The sequence below is a fragment of the Penicillium samsonianum genome, assembly GCF_028829775.1.
Source record: "Penicillium samsonianum strain IBT 33392 chromosome Unknown utg000007l_segment0_segment0, whole genome shotgun sequence".
Taxonomy (NCBI): domain Eukaryota; kingdom Fungi; phylum Ascomycota; class Eurotiomycetes; order Eurotiales; family Aspergillaceae; genus Penicillium; species Penicillium samsonianum.
This window is the reverse complement of record NW_026643265.1, coordinates 3,896,580-3,919,121: the sequence shown is the minus strand read 5'-3', so window position 1 is coordinate 3,919,121 and position 22,542 is coordinate 3,896,580. Positions and strand designations below refer to the sequence as shown.

Genomic DNA, 22,542 nt, shown 5'->3' with positions numbered 1-22,542 from the left:
GGGTGGGTTTTTGCAAAAATAGGTGCAGTCTCATGCGGCGATGGATGTCTAGGAGTATGGCAAAATGCACATCCTTCTTTTGAAAACCCCTCCTCTCCAGACTTTTGGCCTGAGACCATAAATATCTCTAGGAGAAAAGAAGAATGGTCGGCTGTCAGACCAATCTCCGGATACGACTTGTTAAACTGTGCAATAACATCGTCATGGTCGATACTAATTCTGCTGCGAGGATTTAGATTGCATCACAATACGGGGAAAGATGATTATGTGCATTTACCGAGATGCCGATGGAGCTGGTATATCCTCTTCCGTCTCAAAGATACAAGGCAGATTGCTTTTCCTGCAATTCCGGCATATGTCTAAAGTCCCCAGTATGCATCGCCTTTTGCGTTGATCCAAAGGAACTCTGGGGCGGAAACGCTTGGATGAGCCTTTTTGGAGAGATTCAGACATGTCTAAGACGATACTTCACCCGCTGTTATACAAAATAGAGGTTTGGGGCTCATGACCAGAGGGCAGTGGATGAGACCCAAGGCTTTTTTGAGAGGCGGGGGGAAAGCGGTCAGGAAGAGGTCCCGAAACCCGGGTCCCCATTTGTTCGCTGTTGATAGGGGGTGACAAAGGTAAGTGCACTATAGACAGGGTGAGAATCTGGGTGAGGATCCTGCGGGCCGGCGCGATCACCACACGGGCCGCCTAGATTGTACAATGTACATCGAATTTTCAAGTGGAGATGGATGGGAATTGTTAACAGATTGCCTGCTCAAGGATTGCCATGTTTGCTCATTTTGCATCGAATCTTTGATTGATATGGGGGCTACTAGACTATATAAATTGTCTTGGTATAATCAATCCTGTGTTCTCAATCTCTGGATGAAATAGCCGTTGAAACGCTTTATGCGGACATAGATTCACGTTCCTCCTGCCACCAAACATTGATACTCTCGTTATCCTCTGCAATGTCGATTGGAGTCTTGCCTTCTCCGTCTTTCGCCATAGGATCAAGTCCCTTAGACCGGAGAAGTTGAAACCAGGGCCACGCAGCCAAAGATTCGAACACAGGCGAGGTGAGCCCAGCAACAAAATGCAGCAGCGTCTGCCCTTTTGCATTCGTCTCCTGGATGTTGTAGCCGGCCCTTGAGAATTGATCGATGACATCTTGACCAATGGCAAAATATCGGTTATAAGAATCCTCATCACCGAATCCATCGTGGCTGACCGTGCAGAAGATCTCCAGGGCTGTCATGCCTTCCGCATTACGTGCTTTGGGGTCAACACCGTCCTTGAGAAATCCCCGAAGAAGACGCCTTTGCTCATCACCCATTCGATCCCTTTCTCCTAGTCTACTACCAGCGAGGTAGTGAAGAACGGTGTTTCCGCGCCCATCCACAACAAGAGTATTGGCGTTCGCAGCGAGAAGGGAATCCACCGCGGTTTCGAAATGATAGATTGATTCCGGACCTTCTGGCTCTGGGAGCATAATAGAGTTCATTCGCCAGATAGCAAGATGCAAAGGGTACAAACCAGCCTTGTCAGGCTGATTTATAAGGCTGGAACAGTTTTTAATCAGTTGCGCAAGTGTAGTATCGATAGGTGGTGGTAAGGTTGTCCAAGTGGAATCGGTATAGGTAAACAGCTGGTGAAGGGCGTTTTTTCCATAATTGTCAACTGCCAGTAGATTGGCTCCGCGTGACATGAAAAACGAGAGAAAGGTTGGGCCAGCGCAAGCCTTCGAGTTCTTGCCTTCAAACCCCCTCCACGGATTGTCTGGTTGAGGGTAAGGGTTTTCGTGGATTCCAGTGTCATATGGTATTTTGCTGAGACCACCATAGACACTACTGGTTGCAGCATCTGGACCTACTAGGCTCCGACAGGCCGCAAGAAATAGTGTGCGACCCTGGGGATCTCGTCGCTCTACATCCAGCGTGTCCCCCAGAAAGTCGAATATAGGCTGGACGAACATGCCGCTCTCAAGTAGTACATGAATGACACTGCGCACCCCGTAATTAACGGGCAGATCCAGATACTCAATACAATCATCAAGACTGCCTTCAAAATCTCTTATGAATTCGTCCAGATTGGGATTGTACACTCCTTGCTCGAGATGGCGCCGTTTACGTTCGAGTCGTAGGGCTTTTTCGACGATGCCCCTGCAGGCGAATCCCACTTGATCAAGCTCTGACGCCTCGTCATCTACTTCTGCGTCTCTTGGCTTCCCAGGGTAAAGACCGACATATCTATATTTGAGGATCGGCTGCCGATACAGCACATACGGGTCAGCGCCATGCTGGAGCAAGGCAGTCATAAGATCCGTGGCTTTGGGCTTATCAATATAGCCGTCAGCGCTTTCGGACTCCCCCGCGGCTCGGCGAAGGGCGGGTAGTTCAGTCAGGTCGAAATGGAACAAAGGAGGTGCAGTTTTCTCTTCACTAGCCCAGTCCTCGGCGACTCCCGAGAAAACAGAATCTAGGTTGTCAAATCGTGCATTTGGGTCGACACCGGCAGCTAAAAAAGACTCAACACGGTCGATGCAGCCTATCCTGACGGCTTCCCATAACTCAAGAGCCGCCACATCTCGCACTTCAGGTAGCATTGCGATAAGAGCAAATAATGATGTCGCTTGGCCTGTGGAAGGCAGGAAAATAGAAATCAGTTCAGGGTTTCTGAAAAGCTAGGAACGTCCACTGTACTCACTCCCAGGTCATTTATGTAATTTATGTACCTATGGACCCTCAGACCGGGGGGAAAACAGCTACGTACTTAAGAGTTCAAACCCCTTACGTGGGGGACTCCATAATTACGCCAACCAATGGACTCGGGTCCCACCACTCGCATTCGGGATCTGCGGTCACAATCTTGTATGGAGTTTTGTTCGGGATAAGGTGATCCCACAGATGTATCGGGACTCATAGCTTCCCTCACTGTTCTCTCTTTCCTTCTTCTCTTCTTTTCCCCAGTCTCTTCTTTTCCCCCAGTCTTCGATAGATCAATACATTCTGCATTGCTTCTCTCTCTGTTTCCCCAGTCAAGTTTTCCTTTGTATTTTAACAAGCTTTCAATTTTTCATAACAATATTTGATAGAAATATGTATATACAACAATCAAACAGACAACAATGCATATCCCGTATACATGCCATCCAAGTGAGAAATTAAATGAAAAGCAGACAGGTAATTCAATCATCTCTGAAAGTTCGAGTCTTCCACTCAGAGATCACTTGAGCTGCACACCTTTAGGAAGCTCGCGTTTTGCCCCCTCCTTCGCACCTATGGCTGACTGCAAGGCAGTCAGTCCAGTGATTGGGATCTTCTTCCCGATATTGGACACAGGCGGTGGTAAGCGCATTCTGAACGCCTTCAACGCCAGAATTTTTGGTTAAAGTACCTGGGCCATCCAAAGCTGTGATCGGGCCTGCAACCGATTGGATCTTCTTGGTGGCCAGCTGTAGTTTTTATATAATTATAGGCTTTCGTAGGGGCCTAATAGAGGCCCGTGATAGGCCGAGGATTAGGCTTTAGGCCCAGGGTCCGGGCCCATCTAGGCTTTACGGAAGCCTAGATAAATTTAACCTCCAAGTTTGCATTAGCAATGCAAACCAAGTTAATTAGTGACTAGTTTGTGAGATATCCTTCTTGGGAATGCGATAGAAAACGGTATCTTCCGGGGGTGAAGGGCTTGGCTGCGTCACTGAATGCCTCCCTCGTACTTGAAGAGGAGCATGCTTATTGATGAGTCAGTCCAGTGCCACGACATTCTCATTAGTGGCATATGACGTATACAATTTCGGGCTTTTTCATGGGTTGCTATATGTAGGCCGTTTTCCTGAAACTTAATTCTAAGAGACATATCTTTGACAATGAAAGCGTTCAATTTCACCGACCTTAAGGACATATGGCCCTCTCTCTTAAGGCTTCGTTGCCCTCTGAAACCTAGCGAACAGAGAATGGCGATCCATCATCTTGGAATATTGGACGATCTAGCGCGAGACTTAAAAGTAAGCTCGAATGGTCTGGAAAATGCACGGAGGCTGGCCAAGGGCTACGAAGATCTCGTGGTTGTGCTTATCGAGCCTACCAATAAGGCTGAAGAGGTACATTATGACGAGATGTTAGCTGCTTCAGAGACACTGCTTTGCGTGAATGAGACCCTCCAATTTGCGTCTGGTGGCCAAAGAAACATCGAAAACACCATCATCTTGGATATCAGGGCATTTCGAAGCGATTCTATTCGAACCAGCCAAATTTCGAATGATCGAACCCGTGATGACGAGTTGGCGTACGGCAATTTCGAGAGAATTATGAGCCTTTTGCGTCCTCGTGTGGTTGTTGCCTGTCAATGCGCGACAACTGAAGCAAACAACCAATTCGTGCAAGGGCTTTGTTCATCTATCAAGAGAGCCGGAGACATATGCTTTCAGCAACTCCCAAACGGACACCAATGCCTGTTGGTAAAAAGCTTTCATCCTATGGGCTATAAAAGATCGAAAGATTGTGCCTTGAAGAGGGTCATGCTTGAGTATTTATTCGATGCCACATTTATAATCGCGTTGAATGCACTGGCTGGTGATCGGATATCTGGCGTGGGGTTGAAAAATCTTCAAAATTGCGCGCAAGATGGACCCGCTCCAATCTTTTCGCCCGAGGAAATCTATATCTCCTACCAGTGGATGAGCGGGAGGAACGCTGCATCGGGCAAACTCTTGAAACACTTGCAATATATCGGGAACTAACTCGTATGTTTCTGTCCAGCCTATGAAGCTCCTGAAACTTATGACATAATAGGACAAAATCGATCAGGTTCTCGCCGAATATAAGCGAACTAATATGGGGTATCATTCCCTATGTGATCTATATTTGAAAAGAGACATATTAGAGGTATTCGCACGAGACATTAAACCTTTACCAGCAAACCAACCCTTGCCTCTTAATTCCATCTAAAGGTTCATGCAGTGTACAATCACCTGAATAATGTTTGGGGTGAGAAATTACGAGACACGTCCATAAGATGCAACTTAGAGGGGAGGAGTCTTGGTGGCATTAAGCGATGTCTGACCTTCTCTAAGTGACACATAAACGGTCGTCACTTGGTTGAAAATCATGGGGAGATATTCTCAGACGGCCATCTGCGCGGTATATACAGTTCCCCGTTATGGATCATGTATAAGACAAGCTCAGTTTGAAGGTCACGTTTGGCGCTATCTAAGTTCACCTCGGTATTTGTCGTTGAGAAACACCGTCTCTCGTGGGTTGTTTCAGGGTCGGGGTATGCGATCTACCGAATGAGCTACACCTAGTGATTTTCAGCTGCCTCGATATACTGCTCGTTTAGCTCTATCACAAACCAATATATTCTTTAGATATAGGGCTACGGTTGAAGAGCCTCAAAAACTATCGTTTCTATTGGCTCTAGAGAGGTGGACTAGGCAAGCACAACTTTCTCAAGGTCTGACCGCTGTCAATACTCATACTATCTAGATACAGTTACTACTTTTCTTACAGCCGTTGTCTCAAACTTCGTTCGCTAGATGCCTTCGCCGATAAGCAGTTGAAAGCGAAGCGCCGGAAAGGCGACACTGAGAGTAGAAGCCGATTCTGCCTCTAGTGTGGGGTCATGAATAGGAGTTACCAGCCGGGGCAGTTTATTCATATTAGAGACTATCCCTATTTTGCTTGTGGCGTCTGCTGGGGCATATGCGGTTCGAGTCTTTACTGCATGTTTTGTGGCGTATGCTAGTGCCGCCTCGAAAGGCAATGGAGTGAGCCAAATTCTCGCCTCGGACTCTTGTTTGATTTTCTCTTAATAAATCGATCGATCGATGCTAGTGATACCAGTTTGTGAAGTATCAAGGTGGTGTTGATGTTTGCTTACCCCGGCATTGGTGTTTGTCGTGGCCTTGCCTAGCGAGGTTGAGGCGTAGATATCACTGCCAGAGATAGACTAGGTGGAAGGTAACTGTCCCCGTTGCTTAAGGCATTACATTAATTTATGACAATTAGTGTAACCTTGTTTCCTTATGTAATTGATAACGAATGGGACGGATAATGCTTTTGAGGTGTCGACCCTTTCTTCCTACATAAGCGTTCGTCCTTTTCTACCTCTTACATAACTAAGCCCGTGCTACTTGCTGCCGTGGAGAACTAATCAGGTTGGGCTAACAAGGTTCTTGTATGTATTTTCCTATTGTTCCTGCTCGCCATTATCATTCGTCAAGGGTGTCTGTTCTCTTCTAGAAGCGCCTACCCAAGCTGTCGCGGAATTCCCGTGGCTTTGATTGTGCTGTGCGTAAATATGAGGGACAACTCGTATAACATGGACTACATGTCGTGTATAAGCACTATGCGTAGGCAATTTTCCGCCCGACCCCATAGCAATAGCTAGTTGTCACTTCAATAATTTAAAAGAATCTTGGGTAACTTTATAATATTATGTAAGAGAAGGGATGATAAGATCCCAACATATACGCAAACAATGATTTTCTCCAATCTCTCATAAATCGGACAAAAGTCAAAGAGGAAGAAACGACTTGGATATATACCTATTTCGCAGAACTCTTAGGCTCCCGACGCTTATCGCGTACACATATCTCCGCGGTTAAGCCCTTTCGAAGGGGGCGGGAAGTTTCAAACAAAGAAGAGGCGGTGATTAGATCGCTGAGCTTATGGTATCCATAAGTACGAGGGTCGAAGTCAGAGTATTTTTTTAGTGAGGAGCAGACCGACGTTAGAGAGTTTAGCCCATCCATCGTCGTCGGAGGCTGCCTCTACCGTGGTTCGCAGCTGACTTGCTAGATCGCCATCTTTTTGAGCCTGGAGGGCTGGCGAAAGATTTCCAGGCACGCTAACACTCTGAGCATGTGGTGCAAGCTTATCAAGATGCACGAGGTCTTCGGTATAGATAAACTTATCGCAAGCAGTGACGAAGGGCTTAGGCGTCTTACGCTCCCCGACTCCATACACGATTAGTCCTGACTCACGGATACGAGTGGCTAGCCGGGTAAAGTCACTGTCGCTTGAAACAAGACAGAACCCATCATATCGGCTAGAGTACAGAAGATCCATCGCATCTATGATCATAGCTGAGTCTGTCGCATTCTTGCCGTGGGTATACGCGAACTGCTGAATTGGTTGGATTGATTGCTCAAGAAGCTCATCCTTCCAGCCCTTTAGATTGGGGCTACTCCAGTCTCCATACGCCCGCTTCGCATGAGCTGTGCCATATTTTGCGATTTCGGAGAGTAGCGAATTGACGACGGAGCACCGCGCATTGTCCGCGTCAATGAGAACCGCGAGTTTGGGAATGGTATCACCGACCATGACCGGGGATGTGTATGAAGTGAGACGGTTAGATCACAACGAACACTTTGGGAACGTCATATTAGCGATGTAGTTTCTAGCCTTGCTACCATCAAGTGTATTTATCTAGAAATCGGGTCCATATAGGCACAAGTCATGACGTATATATGTGATTGATTATCTAGGGGCGGGGTTGGAGGTGGGGCATGTATAGTTGCTCTGTAATCTATGTAAGAAGGAATACAGATCCAACAGACATGGATAGATCGGAGTGATTCCCAAAATGTACAGTGTCTTGACAAGTAGGATTCAAGAATCAATGAAAGAGTGTAGGTGGTGACACCAGTTTCGGGACATACTGTACGGCAAATCTGAGTGTATATAACCTTTCATCAGAATATTGAGTATCTTTCGGTCTATTTAGTCTAAGTAGTATTATTTAAAGGGACTACCTTAAGACGATCTAGAAGCCGGTTAAGACTAAACTAGATAATATAAGTAAGGTGAGGAATTCGGATAATATTTATATTATTAGATAAAGCTTACTAGAGGGAATTAGCTAATATCTTATTATTAGATATATTATTAACTAGTCATTGATCTAAATACACAATAACTAATTAATAATTAAGTTCTGTATATAGTCAGCTAGATGGCTGAGAACATGAACAGTAGCAGTAGCACAGCATAGATATTCCCCTCGGGCACTTTCAAGCACCCCGATGGTCTTTTTAGGCATCCTATGGATCAAAATACCAAGTGTGCTTGAATAATGTGCATGATTCAGTGCAGCATATTATAGTTCTTTATATTTGTATGAAGCTGTGTTGGAATTGGAGTTAGTAATAGTAAAATTGAGCTCGCTTCTTGCTTCATTGCTCGAGTGTAATGACATTTCTCATGCTTTCTCTGCAGCAAGAGAAAACTCAAGCTGTACGTTATTCTTAGATAACTTAGATGAACTAGCACCACAAGCGGGATAAATACCGTGCGGACCTTCAAGATACGTAGCATATTACTACAATGCAACTTTGGATCAACTCAAAGCCCTAACTTCTTTCCCGCCTCGCCACCGATTGTCTCCATCAGTCTCCGACGAATGTGCTCTCCGACAACAGTCACCTCCCCAGATCCATCCAAGGCATGGCATTTAAGATCCAAGTTTCCGTTCATAAAGAAAGGGGCACTATATCTCGCCTTGGTGCTGGAATTCACAACCCGATGAAGCGCACTGCGGTAGTACCCAACCGTCCACTTCTGCATCATATCGCCCATATTAATCACATATGAGTGTGCTTTTACCGGCACGGGAACCCAAGTCTGCGTTGGAGGATATAGAACTTCTAAACCCTCGGTCCCTTCTTCCTGTAGCAGGACCGAGACGTTACCAAAGTCGGTGTGCTCGCCCACTGTATATTTTCAGCTTTAGTGTGATAAAAAAACACAAAGGTAGCTGTAGTTAATCAACGCACCTCCAAATTGGTTTGCCTGCTTGGTGGATTGAGGAGCGTAGTAGAGCAACCGCAAGGGCGCTGATGGATCGACCGTCAACTCATCAAATATGCCAGTTGGGCAGTTCCACTCGGCGGGAAGGCCTCGAGCCAAGATCTTCAGGATGACCTTCACCATCTCGATCATCTTGCCGTGGTATTTCATGATAGGGGTACGGAAGTCCTCATCACGAAGCGCCTTTGGCCACTGGTTAGGGCCGGTATGAAAGGTCCCTGCCTCGGGAGCATCTGCTGGGGTCTCTCGACCGAGAATAAACCCCTGTTTGACAAACAGTGAGTACGTACAATATTCGGAAAGGTTGCGTGATCTCACCTCTTTGGTATCAGGCAATAATCCCTCCTTATGCACCTGCAGAGCCGGCGGCTCGTAGCCACGGAACGACCTCCCCATGGCCTTGCCAATCCATGTATCCATCTTGTCCTCCTTAGGGAGGGCGAAGTACCGACGAGTGCACTCGAGCACGGCTTGGCGATCCTCTTCAGAAATGCCATGCCCGACGAGATAGAAAAAGCCAAAGGTGGAGCATGCATCGCGCATGGCGTTCACAACCTCATCTTTAGCGGCTGGTGGGGCATGTTCGTCGAGCCAGGGGCTGATATCCACTGTCGGAATGGAGGTTGGAGGGGTAGTATCAATGCTGCCCATATTTTATTTCTTAGATTGGGTAAGTCTTTGAAATGGGCGCGAAGACGGCTGACCCAACTGAAGTTATATGTCAATTGTTGTTTCCTAGACTGGTGAGTTATTGATACTACTAGCAGAATCTTTCGAGTGGATGATTCTCCGACGCGAAATCTTGTACCAGTGCTCATATCGCCTTATCAATCTATTTACATGTAGGATTTGAGATAATACTCCGGATCACTTAACAGGTGAGAGAGGAGAGAGGAATACCGAGAATTCGTATATTAATCTGGGGGGAAAATTGTTATGTTCAAGATAAGCGTGATATCAGCACAAAAGCCAACCTTGGAATGGGGCTATCATTTTGAATTAAACAGACATGAGATTAAATGATTTTGTTGAAATCCTATGCCAATTCGTAAAACTATCCTCAGCGCAAGGTCATAAGTGATGTATAACTTCGGACAAATCGAAATTAAATCGAAATTAAATCGAAATTCGCTTTCTGTGACAGTCAAAGTAACTCCGAGGGATGACTTTTAAGGATTTTCCTAAAGGTTTCTCCGACGCATCAAAACCAAGTCCCTGCTGACATATCTTCTCACATAACCTACCCGCGTACCTCCGTAAAAGCAGAAACCAAAGCAACATAAATGCCATCCCACCTCCAAAACCTAAACTACAGTCAAATCACAAGATATCTTCTATTCCTTTGATTACCAACCTACACAATGTCAACTGGCAAAAAGGACTATCTTGTCCAAGCCCCCATCAATCCATCCGCTCTCCAAGCCTGGGCTTCAAATCGCGCTGCACACGCGGCGCACTTGAAGCCTTATATCCTCGACGGGACCATTGTATTTGGAGGACCAACGCTCGTTGCACATCCCAAGAGTTCCGAGGACACGATTGAGGTGCGCAGTAGCGTGTTATTGTTCCGAGCAAGTACAGAGGATGAGGTTCGGGAAATCATAGAGAAGAACCCATTCGTCGACGCTGGGGTTTGGGATATGGAGACAGTTGTCATTGCGCCCTTCATGTGTGGAGTCAGAACTGCTATGTAATGTTCTCGCCCTGTGAAAGTTACACATATAGTTAGTCTTGGGAATACGGCTCTGTGGAAGAGAGAAACAGGGGAATGGCAGGGAGACACTTACCTACTACGAGGGTCCTATGACCTCTGGATGCCTCAGGGTTTTAACACTCACAGGTTTTGAACACTCAGCATATTTTAGTCTTCACAACTTTCAATGCTGGAATAATATGATCTGGTTGGCAAAGCAAAGCTCAGTGTTGATTTTCATTACTATTAAATCCTATGGTCGACGCGTATGGCATCTGTCCAAATTCCAGCAAAACGATTTCATTTTCATTACCCTTCTTCCGTATGATCAAACCCAATTATCATGCCTTGATATTGAGCTTTGGCCCATACTTGAAGACCCTAATCGCCGCGTAGCCTAGTCCCGACACACAGGTCGGAACGCCACCGAACACCCACAAACTGTGCCAATCAAGCGATCCGCCACCGTTCCTGAGAATTGCACCACTGCTGGGACCACTGGCCAGCACACCCAGTGCAATAATCGCGTACCCCATGCCAACACGGGTGCCCAGCTTCGACTTGTCCGTCGTAAGAATGGCTAGACACATAGGTGGCAGTCCGATCAGCGCACCACTCATGAATCCGGACAGCACCGCCATAACAATGACTGCGGCCTTTGAATGTACTGCCATCATGCAGAACATCAACAGCCCCGAGGATAGAGCAGCGGGGATGAGAAGGTTAAAAGGGCCGAAGCGGTCGGCGAGCTTGTTCGGGATTGTACGACCGAACACCGAAGCTGCATTGAAGATGGGCACCATGTAGAAGGCCAGACTGCTATCCGTGATGCGAGTTGCCTCGGCGAAGAATGACAGGTAAAACAAAATAACGAACAGTCCCATGTACGCAATGAGCGAGGTAAACACGAAAGCCAGATAAGCCGGGTCCTTGAACGCGGTGGGATCGACCATGGCGCGCACCTTGGGTGGTTTGACTCGTAGACGCATGATGCTAATTGGAACGAGCAGTGTGCCCAATGCGATGAATCCGATAACACGCACTGCCCAGGGGAACCCTATTTGATTGATGAGTCGGTACAGAACGATGGGGTAGATGACACCGCCGAGTGCGGATCCCGAGGCGGCCGCGCCCATTGCAGCGCCCATCTTGGTCGTGAAGTATTGAGGGATGATGGCGACACATGGAACAAACAGGCAACCTGTTCCAATTCCGACGACGAATCCCTGCGCCAACACGACTTGCCAGTATTCGGAGCACAGACTCAGCATCATGTGCCCGAAAACAACCATGAAAGAGCCTACAATGAGGAGCGTTCGAAGGTAGCCGCGGTCGTAAATGGGACCGACAAAAACTCCAACAAACAACAGCATGAAGGCGGCAATTGAGCCCACCCAGGAGATGTCGGACGAGCTAGAGTGGAAGAGAGCACCGGACTCATAGTAGGTTTGGTAGGCGCCGAAGGTGTTCAGGATACCCCAGGTGTTGAAGTAAAGCATGAAGCTGCCCAGCACATTGAGCCATGCTAGCGTACCACCGTTCGGAGGTGGAGAAGGTCCAACAGTGGGCTTTTCTTGAGGAATGGATTCTTGAGGGAGGGCAAACTCCTCGCTGGTCTTGTCAGCCATGTCGATTTTTCGTTATGAAATTGATCAGAGACGAATTGAAGAGACAGATGGAAGCTTATTTCCATATTGAAATCCCCTTTATACATATGAGCTTCACATGTCGGGATATTGCCCCCATTCGGCCGTCTCTCGGAGTCACTTCATCATTGAGCCTCCCGAGATGTTAACCCCATTAGGCAATTCCCGGAGATTAGCCCCATTAGGCTGTGTCTCGGGGTTATCACTTCAGCCCTAACGTCGATCATAAAGGTTACTCCGACCGTCCAATAAAATCCATCTTCGTCCCCGTCAGGAATGTTTAAGTCCACGGATGACTCCGCGACCCTTTGTCGTATACCAGCTACCTATTATGGTCGTATTTCCTCCATTATTAAGAGTTGCCTAGCTTGGCAAATCTAAATGTTTTCTGACGGCGTTTTGTTGTCTAATGACTTGTGCTGACACTGTGAACTAGACGTTGCTAGTAATGGCGCCAGTCGTAAGATCGTAGATAGCGAGATGGTTCGACTTCCATGGAGTTGCTACACCTTTCACCACCCACCTGTCCGCGACGAGGATATCGAAATCATCCGCCCTCCCAGCTTGTCTTCGTCGAGCGAGGTGGCTCCTGCATCACCTACAAACCATCAACATGGACACGTCGCTGGATCTGCCACGCATTCTTTGCCTCCACGGCGGTGGCACCAATGCTCGTATCTTTCGAATGCAATGTCGCGTACTGGAACGAATGCTTCGGTCGCATTTTCGCCTTGTCTACGCCGAGGCTCCACTTCCAGCACAGCCAGGATCCGACGTGACAGCCGCCTACAAAGACTACGGGCCCTTCAAAGCGTGGCTACGCGTGCATTCACAAGATCCCATTCTGAATGAATATCAAATCGTGGACGGCATAAAAGATTCCTTATCCACCGCTCAACTAGAAGACGATAACCGGGGAGCGACTGGAGAATGGGTTGGGATACTGGGATTTAGCCAGGGAGCTCATCTGGCTGCCAGTATCCTAGCAAACCAACAAGTACTGCACAGTGGAACAAATGCTATTTACCGGTTTGCTATTCTGCTAGCAGGACGAGGCCCATTGCGATGGTTGAACCCGGAGTTTCCTATGCCTGCGGGTTTCATCGACGCGACGCAGTGTACTACGGGCCAGGAACTCGTTGTGGACACTACTGAATCCCGAGTGCAAATCCCAACAGTACATGTCCATGGTATGGCGGACCCGAACCTGATGCTGCACCGCAGGCTGCTTTATCAGTATTGCGATTGGAAAAGTACAACGCTGGTCGAGTGGGATGGCGAGCATCGTGTGCCTATCAAGGCCAAAGACGTTATTCTGGTTGTACAAGAGATTTTCAATGTGGCACAAAGAACAGGTGTGATCGGGACAATATCAAGCTTCAGAATGTTCTGATATCCTCTTACCTTTCATTCTTTAGACTTTTCTTTCCACATTTTCCTTTTCTCTTTTCGTTTTTGAAAAGGGTCATATATTTTCCTCTAACATTACAGTTAGTACGCAGGCTGTGACCTGTAACTACATTGTAGAGATAAAAATTCCATTGCACATACATAGCTTGTCTAATTCCTGTGTTTTCCAAGGTTGATTTTCATGAGTGGCGTGCCCAATGAACGCTTCGATATGATAACAAGCTGTAAAACGAGCAGCCAGTATAAAAAATATATTTTATATAAGAGAATTGAATTTTTTTACATTTAGCATTACTTTTTCTCGGACTTTCTTTTCAGTACCTACTCGGGCATACCAATTGTTGCTAGTGCTGACTCGGCAAAATCAAATTCCACACAGCTGATCATGCCTTATATTCTACATTAGATTTGCAATGCAGTAAGCCAGGACATAAATCATGCATAGATAAAAAGTATATATACTGTTCATCACCCATCTTCAAACGCAAGGCCAAAGTATTAACCAGCCACGAGTCTATAGCCATAGCCACAATGACACGTTCAACAGAAACCCCAGAGATCGCCATTGTCGGTGGCGGCATCGTAGGCCTTGTCCTGGCCGCGGGTCTCACTCGTCGTGGGGTGCAGGTAAAGTTGTTTGAACAAGCACGCAACTTTCGCGAGATAGGCGCTGGGATAGGATTTACACGTAACACTGTCAACTGCATGGAAAAGATCAGCCCAGGTATAGTGCGCGCGCTGCGATCTGGAGGCTCCGTCAATGTGTCCTTGGACCAGACGGACCCGAAAGCGTACCTGCGGTATATCAATGGGTACGGGATACAGCGCGAAGACGACCCGATGTACCAAAAGCCGTTGCTCAGACTGGATGCGGGCGTCAAGGGGTGGGAGACTGTACGTCGAGACCAGTTTCTAGATGACTTGGTCAAAGAAATTCCAGAGGGAGTGATTCACCTCCAAAAGAAACTGAGCATGATTGTGGATGAGGAGGATCGGGATAAGGTTGTGCTGCAGTTCACCGATGGGACTAGTGTCCAGGCAGATGCTGGTTTGTCTTTTCCTGCATTGATCAAGCTCCAATTAAAGGCTAATTCAAACCAGTCATCGCTACCGACGGTATCAAATCTACTGCGCGAAGACTCCTCCTCGGAGAAGATAACCCGGCATCGTACCCGCAGTATAGCCACAAAGTCGCCTATCGAGCACTCATTCCCATGGACAAGGTCTCCGCTGCCATCGGCGAATACAAGACCCACAAACAGCACATGCACGTTGGACCAAACGCGCACTTGATCCACTACCCTGTCAACACAAACACCATCGGCGCAACCGTGATTATCTCCGACCCCAACGACTGGCCGCTCGACAAGCCCACCACCGCCCGTGGATCCCGCAAGGACGTGTTGGAAGCTCTCGCAAACTGGAGTCTCCCCGTACGCAATCTGGTAAATTTATTCCCCGAAGAGCTCGATCAATGGGCACTGTTTGATCTGGCCGAATACCCCGTGCCGAAATACAACAAAGGTCGTGTTTGTCTCGTGGGGGATGCAGCGCACGCATCCAGTCCACACCATGGGGCCGGAGCGTCCTTTGGAGTGGAAGATGTGTTGTGTCTGTGTACGATGATCCCGGAGCAGACAGGTCAGTTCAGTTGGGAGCGGAAGGTGTCGAAAGGCGATGCACTGCGTGCTGCCTTTGAGACATATGACAAGATGCGACGAACACGGACGCAGTGGCTTGTGAATAGCAGTCGGCGGGTATGCGATCTGTTCCAGCAGCCTGACTGGGCAGATCCTGCTAAGAGAGTGAAAGCAGAATCGTGCTTTGAGGAAGTTAAGGATCGATCCTTCCAGATCTGGCACTTTGATTCTGGGAAGATGGAGGAGGACACTATCCGAGATTATAAGGAGAGAGTCGGGATGTGGGGGAAGACAAAGGAGGCAAACGGAGTCAATGGCAAAGCTATCTTAGATACGTCTTTGGAGCCTGAGTGGCTTTTTTCGGCTTAAGATAGACAATCTTGGAGACTGTTGTGGTTTGGTTTGGGTTGACTTATGTGCTAGGACTTAAATACAACTCTCCCATCATCTTATTCTAAATAGTAGACAAATCCCAAACTCAACCAGAATACCGGAAGCCTTTATTTTGAAGATCCGTCTGATCTCCGAGCCCAGACAACATACTCAGCCCATCCGCACTGCTGACATACTCGGGGTTCTCTCGAGAAGGCTTAGACTGCAAGCTGGATTTGATTTTCTATATTTTTTGATTTGATCTGATATCGTGTTATGGGTCAAATTACAATACAAAACAGATAGCGGTGTCAGCGGTAACGTGTGACCAAATATGACAATACAATGTGGGGAGCCCCGAGTGTATTACCCCTCATCTGAGTTGACTTCAATTTGAGCCCACCCTGAGCCTACCCTACTCAGCCGACCAGGCGATCTAGACTACTCCACCCAAACTTTCGACTTTGCCGTGGAACGCATACCAAGTTCCGTTAGCCGGCTAGCCTGTGGCAAGTACAATTCAGAACATGACGTGTAGGTTTATACCCGTTCAGGGTATCTAACTAAATCCCGGCAAGGTTAAAAGCCCGCCGGGAACGTCTTTCAACCACAAATTCTTTGCTTTCGCGACTAGTACACTTCAGAAACCTGAAAATGTCCTCCACAATACCTAAGGTCGTCCAAGTTGGCGATACCTATCACGTTGAAGGGTAAGCAGCTTAGTATTCTGATGACTATAGTATGCCCACTTTATACACAGACGTCCACGAGAGGACTTCAAGATTCTGAATGTCTACCATCCATCCAATATTCCAGGGAAAGCTGTCGTCATCATCTCGATCGATATGGTTCCTAACGCAGCTACACCTCCGCATACCCACTCGGGTGCAGCAGCCATTGCGATCATGATTGATGGTGTTGCGTTGAATCAGATGAACTGCGATGATCCTATCGTCTCCCAGAAAGGAGATATGTGGTATGAGGCCCCCGGCTGTCATCACGCTCGATCGGAGAACAATGGATCGGAAAAAGCTAAGTTCTTGGCCGTTCTTATTATTGACGATGAAGTTATCAAGGATGGGTTTCACAATATCGTTGTTTTAGATGCTGAGCAAGAGGGTACTGCTGCCGCCTGAAAATCTTTTGCAACTTTGGATTGAAATAGTCTCGACTGTATTATTTTCTGTAACTAGCGTGGAATCTTACCAATTTGTGCTTCCGAACTTATCGCTGCTTATTGTTCTCTGGCTATACATCAACAGTGATGTTACCCGGCATATGATGACTGAAGTTATTATCTCCAAACTGCTCATACTGCCGTACATCGAGATCTGCGAACGGAGTTCCTAGAAGTCCGTTACATTGGTCAGCTGCCATTGTCGACACCACTTCTCGTTACATCGTAATGTGGCATGAAGACTCTACCTGAAATCTTTACGGGACAATAACTTAAGGATAGAAGAGAAGGATGTACAATATATTAGCGATAAGCGATCGTGCCGTTCGTCTAGCACAACATACAAGAGAGATCCAGCTAGGAAGAAACCATGCTGAGGGCTTCCAAGTTCATGGTTGCTCACCTAGGCAGTTGTACTCAGTAATCAAAAAGTGTCAAGTGGTGGGCACTAGAATGGAAAGGGAAAGTCGTGGAGCGCAGACTGAAATCCCCGATATACACCTGGGCATGTAAAACTCAAGGGCCACTTTCAACACGTGGATAGTCAGTCATACATTTACAATGGAACAAATATTATTCTTAAGGTATGAAAAATGGAAATTCCATTGTTCTCTCTCTCTGATGACCGTAGTAAACAAAAACGCCGAAAATCAAATTACATTGTAGAACACCCTCTAGGGTACACCTGCGCACTTGCCACCTTGATCCCAAAGAAAAGAAAGGGTCATTAATTTGCTTTCCATAGGCTCTTCACATCTTTCTTGACCGGCTTGAGAAGACCTTTAATCTCCGCTTTGAGAGCCTTCTTGTCTTCTTTAGACCACATCCCGCTCCGCTTCGCGGCTCTAAGATCCCGGACATGCCCCGTGAGTAGAGTCGAGATATTCTCCACCGTGCACTTGGTGCACTTCTTCTCATCGGCAATATCAATCAATGCTGCTGCCAGTGTGCGTATGATATCTTTTGCCTGCGGCTTCTGCAGTTCGCAATCGAGAAGCGGGACTTGACTGGGCCCGTGGGTTAAACAATCCACTTTGGGGCTTGTACTAATTGGGCTTGAGTTAGCATCTGCCACGTTCCAAGCCGAAATAGAGTTATGGAGTGTGAGTTCTCAAAGTCTTACTGTTTTTGCTCTTGTTTCTCGGCATTCTCCAACTCGACGGGGTCGATGGAGGTGTAGGACGGGGCCTTGGAGTCGTCGGTCTTCAATTCGCCCATTATTTTTGTACGTTGAAAGTGAGGATAATAGTCTTTATGAATGATCGTTTGTGAAGAAAGGGCTTTTGGTTTTGTTGGCTCTCAACGTTCTAAATGACTAGTATTTATATCTACACATCGCCTCACGGTACTGCGAGGTTATCGAAAGAGGAAAGTCCGATATATCCGGTTATTACCTGATTGGGTGGCTCGGCCGAGCCAAATGTCCGATCGGGCTCGGGGTTTCTTTTGCTGTTTTTGATTCATGGGGTTTCCGCTTTGGGGGAGATTATGAAGACCGATGCATAATCCTTTTTCAAAACTCCCCTGAACACTTTGTAATACGCCGCAGGTCTATGCGTAGCTGTACAATATAGGTTGGGCTGTATGTCCGAAATGAATATTGTAGTTGGGAATCTCAACAATGGCACGCTGGGCAGGATATTGCCTAAATGAAGGGAAGAGAGGTCATCTAATGTCTCCGCTGACCTTGAGCCTTGTACTCCTACCCGGTTCTTCATCAAATTGCAACATCTATTTATACTGCCACAAACGACGAATGTTCCCGTCTAACCTGGTCTAAAATCAACCGCAGTTTGTTATCTCGATTGATCTACTATCTCAGTGTCAACTTTGAACAGGGTACCTATATCATTGTCTAAGGTATCATATAATGATTTGCTCATACTGCGTAACCTTGGAATACTAGGTATATTAGCTGCCTACCTAGGGAGATAAGTACCACCAAGTGAGACCTGGCTTTTGAAAACACCGTGGACTAAAGCATATCTCCTCCACCACTCCCGCTCCCGTTCCCGCTCCCGCTCCGAAATCCCTTCAAGTCGCAGATCATCCGCAGCCAAAGCAAAAGCCTACAACCCACCCGTATCCACACCGTCCCACGCACTTTGCTGGAGCTCGAAATGCAGCATTCCCGCGAGGCTATTCGCAGACGCTAGATACCGCAGTGAGGAGGATATATCCTTGAACTGCTCTGCAGCGTTTACATTCACCGACTTGCACGAGCGAGTGAATCCTGCGCAGATGAATAGAGCAATGGGGGTGAACGGGTGCACCTGCCTTCGTTAGGACAACTGTATTTCTCACTCAATGGGCAAGCGGGTCTCACCTTAAAAAAACCCAGTTGAGACAATCTCTGTGACTGGCTGTGGATTCGCTCGGCTGCCTTGCAAGCCCGTTTCTCATATTCCCGGTACACATCTTGTGCGCCTTCCGGAACTGAGCTCAGCGCAGTGAAAAGCACCAAAATAGCCGCTTCTGCGAGCATTTCGATATACAGACGGGTAGGGTTACAAGGCTCAAGTTCAGTGCAGAGGTTGGATAATGTCGTCTCGATTTCCTGGGTTAATATCTTGTCCAACGCGCAGTGCCGTGCCAGGTATTCTTGCGACGTGGGATCCGTGATACGCTCAACGTTGCACTGATTTCGGTGTGCTAAGCATCGGGCAAGGATGGTGACGATGACCATTGATTTGGCGTATGGGGAGAGAACCTGGTTGGTCTTTTGGGACATGGCCGAGGCCAGAAACTCCGTCATGATCGCATCTTGTCGTCGGAATGCTGTCTCGGTAGCGGGTAGTCGTGTGAGAATCTGGAAGGCAGACATGTCAGGTGCGCTGAACCAAACTTTTCATCCAATCTTTCAGTCAAGCTTACCATCTGATCGTTCAACGCAAGGGGTAACTCGTGCACGAGATTAGCATACCGGTCGAGGGCGTATGCTGTCCAGAACGTCCGACGTCTCTCTTCAATTTCTACCTCCGACAGTCGGCATAATCGCCGCGTGTTTGGGCTGTCTATCTGATCTAACTTCGCCCGATGTACCAGGTGAAAGCAGCGACCCGCACTGCTCCACCCCTTTCGCGGGTCTTCCTTCAGAATCCTATATAAAGCGAGCAGTAGCTGCGCCTGAACTATCTCTATCGGGATTGCTTGGTTCGGCATGTTGCGGTCCCAAGCGTCCAGTGTACCGCTGGTATGTGCGTACAGCATGGGAAGGACAGCCTTGAACTGACTGCACATGGATGCTGCGAGCATGCGCATTGCGTGTTGCAAACACGAAAAAGGTTCGCTCGTCCGGGCCACTTTGGCTGATCGCGCGAAGTAGCGTTGTTGGTTGATTATTGGCGCGAAGAGGTAGGCTCGTTCGAAAAATAAGTCATCGCTGTCGCTGATCAGTACTTGAATCATAAGGATGGGGGGAAGAACATACAGATCTGCACACTCGAGTGGTGTTATATGGACGGGAGACTGAGTGGTAAGTGGCGGTATTGACAAGGGCTGAGAGCTCAAATCTGGGAATATAGCGCTATTCTCTAGCACCGGGTCCGACATGGGTTTTGGATTCGTCATTGGAGGCGCTGCGGATGATACGGCCGGGAGGTTGGTGAAATCGTCGATCTGCTTGTCCAATTCACTTTCAAAATCCAAAGTCAAGTTGCCAGGCCACTTTGAAAGTTCAATCGGTTGGGCGCTCATCAGATACTCCATATAATCTCTAGAGCCGTGAGAGGTTATTGCCTCGACATCTTCCATTGCTCCGTCGCTTATGTCCCCCTCCACCGACCTATCTACCTCCAAGGATCTGCATTGCCCGTTACCTCCTCCGTTTACAGGGGTGCCTTGATGGACCTCGGAGTCCCCGTACAGTTGACGCTCAAGGACCGCTGTACGCCAACACGTTAGCCATGACTTCCAGGTACTCTGCGCAAGGGTATCCTACCAATCCGAGATTTCAGAGTTTTGACGTGTCCTTTGCGCGGCCCTCGTGGTCGTCGCAATGGATTGGTGATGCACGTAACACCGAGATTATAACATGTTCCGCAATGGGGCTCGGCCATGTCACACCTGAGCTTCCGTGAACGACATTCCTCACACGCGAGGCCATTTTGTTGGCGACGACCCTTAGTCGGTACAATAACGTCGCTCATTACGTCAGTTATAGCCCGGTAATTAACAATATTTTGCTTCGTCGACGAAGTCGGTGCTTTGTCTCAAGTAGACTCAATGAGCCAGCCCCGAGTATATCTAGGTCAATCAACTAGGTTACACTGTATGCAGTTTATCACGACTTATACAGTCCCATGTGGAACTTTGGGCATGCGGGGATCTTTGGGGGCCAGGTAATTGGCTCTGCTGCGGTACACCATACAAGACAGCAGCCTCGTATAGAGTAAGACTGACTACTGCTCACTACATAGCACCATCTCCATCAAAAACTTTATCAATGTAAATCATGCCGATCATCTCACACTAGTAATTTACTGTTGGTTGAACGACTCGGTACTTTGAATTACATCGCTATGAAGACCTGATCTTGATGGTAATTGGTTAGTTCAACCGTAGCTAACCTCGAGAATACTGATTAAAACCACGCGACTATGACATTATTTTGGGGTTCCAGATGTGCCCAGCGGGTCTTTATACCTCCGCTTACTCCTTGCTCCACACACAAGTACCGGCTGATGTCGAATATCCCAAAGAAGTAAAAGGAACACAAAATGTCATTGACACATTGCCCTGATTTAACTGGTCACCACGTTCCCTTCGGTTAAGTTTCATCGTGATTGCCTCTAGGCTTTCTTGGGTGTCTTGGAAAGGGTCTTGGACCAGGCTGATTCTGAATAATAGATATATTGCCGCGACTACATACCGGGGCCACCGAATTACTGCGAACTGGCCAGAGAGCTCTTGGCGGATAATACTTACGCAGGCTTCAGTAGTCTCGATCTCGGGAAGTCCGCTCAAGGACGTTGCCAAGGCACGCTCCACCTGCTCCCCATATTCTTTCTGGTGCAAGGAATATAAATCTATATCTACTTTTTGACTGGGAAACAGATAGGAAGAAATTGGGAATTAATTGAGATGTTTTGTATTGATACAAAGATATGTTCGTAAAATATCGTGGCTGATGTTTCATGCTTCGAAAAAAAAGCTAAATGTATGGCCATCTTTTTCAGCCCCTTAAATTAACTTTCAAATTACGAATCAATTGATACTAATATATTAACTTTTGTAATAGAAGTTTATTCACGGTGATAATATAAATCGTTACACGGAGATCGACCTGAATTGTGATACCTCGTGTCCTGATGATTTTTCATGCAGGGTGTGTAGAGGAAAACTGCTTATCCAGCCGTAAGGATGCATGCAATTGATGTTCTCGCCTAGAAGGCTGTGCGATCTCATGACACTACAGCCGAGGGGCTCAGTTGAAGTGAGCTTTGAATACCCAATGAGTGGGAATTGCTGGCAACCGATGGTGATTTTCAAAGGAAACCCAATAGGACCGGCCAAGCCCTTGGAAACCTTTGGATCAAGCAATGGGATCAAGCAAAGCTTTGCCAAATCATAACTCATAATGTCTCAGCCGTGGTAAATCTCGATAGATAGGAGAAATATCAGAGCCCATATTTTGCTCGGTAGGAATTGACGAAGATGGCAGATATTGGGCTTTTATAGATGGGAATAAACAGCACCCAGCACTATTCTACAAAGATTATCTTGGTGTGAGAATCCAGGCTATTACGTTCACCTTGCTATAGAATAAACTAACGGAGGAACGTTTTGTTTTGTGTTTATGCATAAT

General features: G+C 47.3%; 11 protein-coding genes across 11 annotated transcripts; 5 read left to right on the top strand and 6 right to left on the bottom strand.

The window, feature by feature from the left end:
* Positions 1-895: 895 nt before the first annotated feature.
* N7471_012342 (uncharacterized protein) lies at positions 896-2,593 on the bottom strand (the record flags this gene model as incomplete). The annotated part of the gene is made up of 1 exon (XM_057285061.1): positions 896-2,593. The coding sequence occupies one exon, from the start codon at positions 2,591-2,593 to the stop codon at positions 896-898; it is 1,698 nt and encodes a 565-aa protein (XP_057131327.1).
* Positions 2,594-3,943: 1,350 nt separating this feature from the next.
* N7471_012341 (uncharacterized protein) lies at positions 3,944-4,729 on the top strand (the record flags this gene model as incomplete). The annotated part of the gene is made up of 1 exon (XM_057285060.1): positions 3,944-4,729. The coding sequence occupies one exon, from the start codon at positions 3,944-3,946 to the stop codon at positions 4,727-4,729; it is 786 nt and encodes a 261-aa protein (XP_057131326.1).
* Positions 4,730-6,686: 1,957 nt separating this feature from the next.
* On the bottom strand, positions 6,687-7,313 carry N7471_012340 (NYN domain-containing protein; the record flags this gene model as incomplete). Its single annotated transcript, XM_057285059.1, has 1 exon — positions 6,687-7,313. One exon carries the CDS (start codon positions 7,311-7,313, stop codon positions 6,687-6,689), a length of 627 nt encoding a protein of 208 aa, XP_057131325.1.
* Positions 7,314-8,333: 1,020 nt separating this feature from the next.
* On the bottom strand, positions 8,334-9,449 carry N7471_012339 (isopenicillin N synthase family dioxygenase; the record flags this gene model as incomplete). The annotated part of the gene is made up of 3 exons (XM_057285058.1): positions 8,334-8,701; positions 8,765-9,062; positions 9,117-9,449. 3 exons carry the CDS (start codon positions 9,447-9,449, stop codon positions 8,334-8,336), a joined length of 999 nt encoding a protein of 332 aa, XP_057131324.1.
* A 710-nt stretch (positions 9,450-10,159) lies between these two features.
* On the top strand, positions 10,160-10,492 carry N7471_012338 (uncharacterized protein; the record flags this gene model as incomplete). Its single annotated transcript, XM_057285057.1, has 1 exon — positions 10,160-10,492. The coding sequence occupies one exon, from the start codon at positions 10,160-10,162 to the stop codon at positions 10,490-10,492; it is 333 nt and encodes a 110-aa protein (XP_057131323.1).
* A 340-nt stretch (positions 10,493-10,832) lies between these two features.
* Positions 10,833-12,119, bottom strand: N7471_012337 (Major facilitator superfamily domain general substrate transporter; the record flags this gene model as incomplete). The annotated part of the gene is made up of 1 exon (XM_057285056.1): positions 10,833-12,119. One exon carries the CDS (start codon positions 12,117-12,119, stop codon positions 10,833-10,835), a length of 1,287 nt encoding a protein of 428 aa, XP_057131322.1.
* Positions 12,120-12,750: 631 nt separating this feature from the next.
* On the top strand, positions 12,751-13,530 carry N7471_012336 (uncharacterized protein; the record flags this gene model as incomplete). Its single annotated transcript, XM_057285055.1, has 1 exon — positions 12,751-13,530. The coding sequence occupies one exon, from the start codon at positions 12,751-12,753 to the stop codon at positions 13,528-13,530; it is 780 nt and encodes a 259-aa protein (XP_057131321.1).
* A 548-nt stretch (positions 13,531-14,078) lies between these two features.
* On the top strand, positions 14,079-15,556 carry N7471_012335 (FAD-dependent oxidoreductase; the record flags this gene model as incomplete). Its single annotated transcript, XM_057285054.1, has 2 exons — positions 14,079-14,595; positions 14,649-15,556. 2 exons carry the CDS (start codon positions 14,079-14,081, stop codon positions 15,554-15,556), a joined length of 1,425 nt encoding a protein of 474 aa, XP_057131320.1.
* A 657-nt stretch (positions 15,557-16,213) lies between these two features.
* Positions 16,214-16,695, top strand: N7471_012334 (cupin domain-containing protein; the record flags this gene model as incomplete). The annotated part of the gene is made up of 2 exons (XM_057285053.1): positions 16,214-16,269; positions 16,320-16,695. The coding sequence occupies 2 exons, from the start codon at positions 16,214-16,216 to the stop codon at positions 16,693-16,695; spliced, it is 432 nt and encodes a 143-aa protein (XP_057131319.1).
* Positions 16,696-17,307: 612 nt separating this feature from the next.
* On the bottom strand, positions 17,308-18,017 carry N7471_012333 (uncharacterized protein). The gene is made up of 2 exons (XM_057285052.1): positions 17,860-18,017; positions 17,308-17,782 (listed from the first exon to the last, which is right to left on the bottom strand). Exons 1-2 carry the CDS (start codon positions 17,952-17,954, stop codon positions 17,464-17,466), a joined length of 414 nt encoding a protein of 137 aa, XP_057131318.1. The 5' UTR covers positions 17,955-18,017; the 3' UTR covers positions 17,308-17,463.
* Positions 18,018-18,805: 788 nt separating this feature from the next.
* On the bottom strand, positions 18,806-20,884 carry N7471_012332 (uncharacterized protein; the record flags this gene model as incomplete). Its single annotated transcript, XM_057285051.1, has 4 exons — positions 18,806-19,009; positions 19,063-19,545; positions 19,611-20,620; positions 20,677-20,884. 4 exons carry the CDS (start codon positions 20,882-20,884, stop codon positions 18,806-18,808), a joined length of 1,905 nt encoding a protein of 634 aa, XP_057131317.1.
* Between the last annotated feature and the right edge of the window lie 1,658 nt (positions 20,885-22,542).

Bases quoted from the DNA above. Each gene is read 5' to 3' on its own strand.
- N7471_012333 (XM_057285052.1), bottom strand. From the start codon at position 17,954: ATGGGCGAATTGAAGACCGACGACTCCAAGGCCCCGTCCTACACCTCC. The intron at 17,783-17,859 runs GTAAGACTTTGA...AAGCCCAATTAG, and splicing joins GAGAAACAAGAGCAAAAACA to TACAAGCCCCAAAGTGGATT.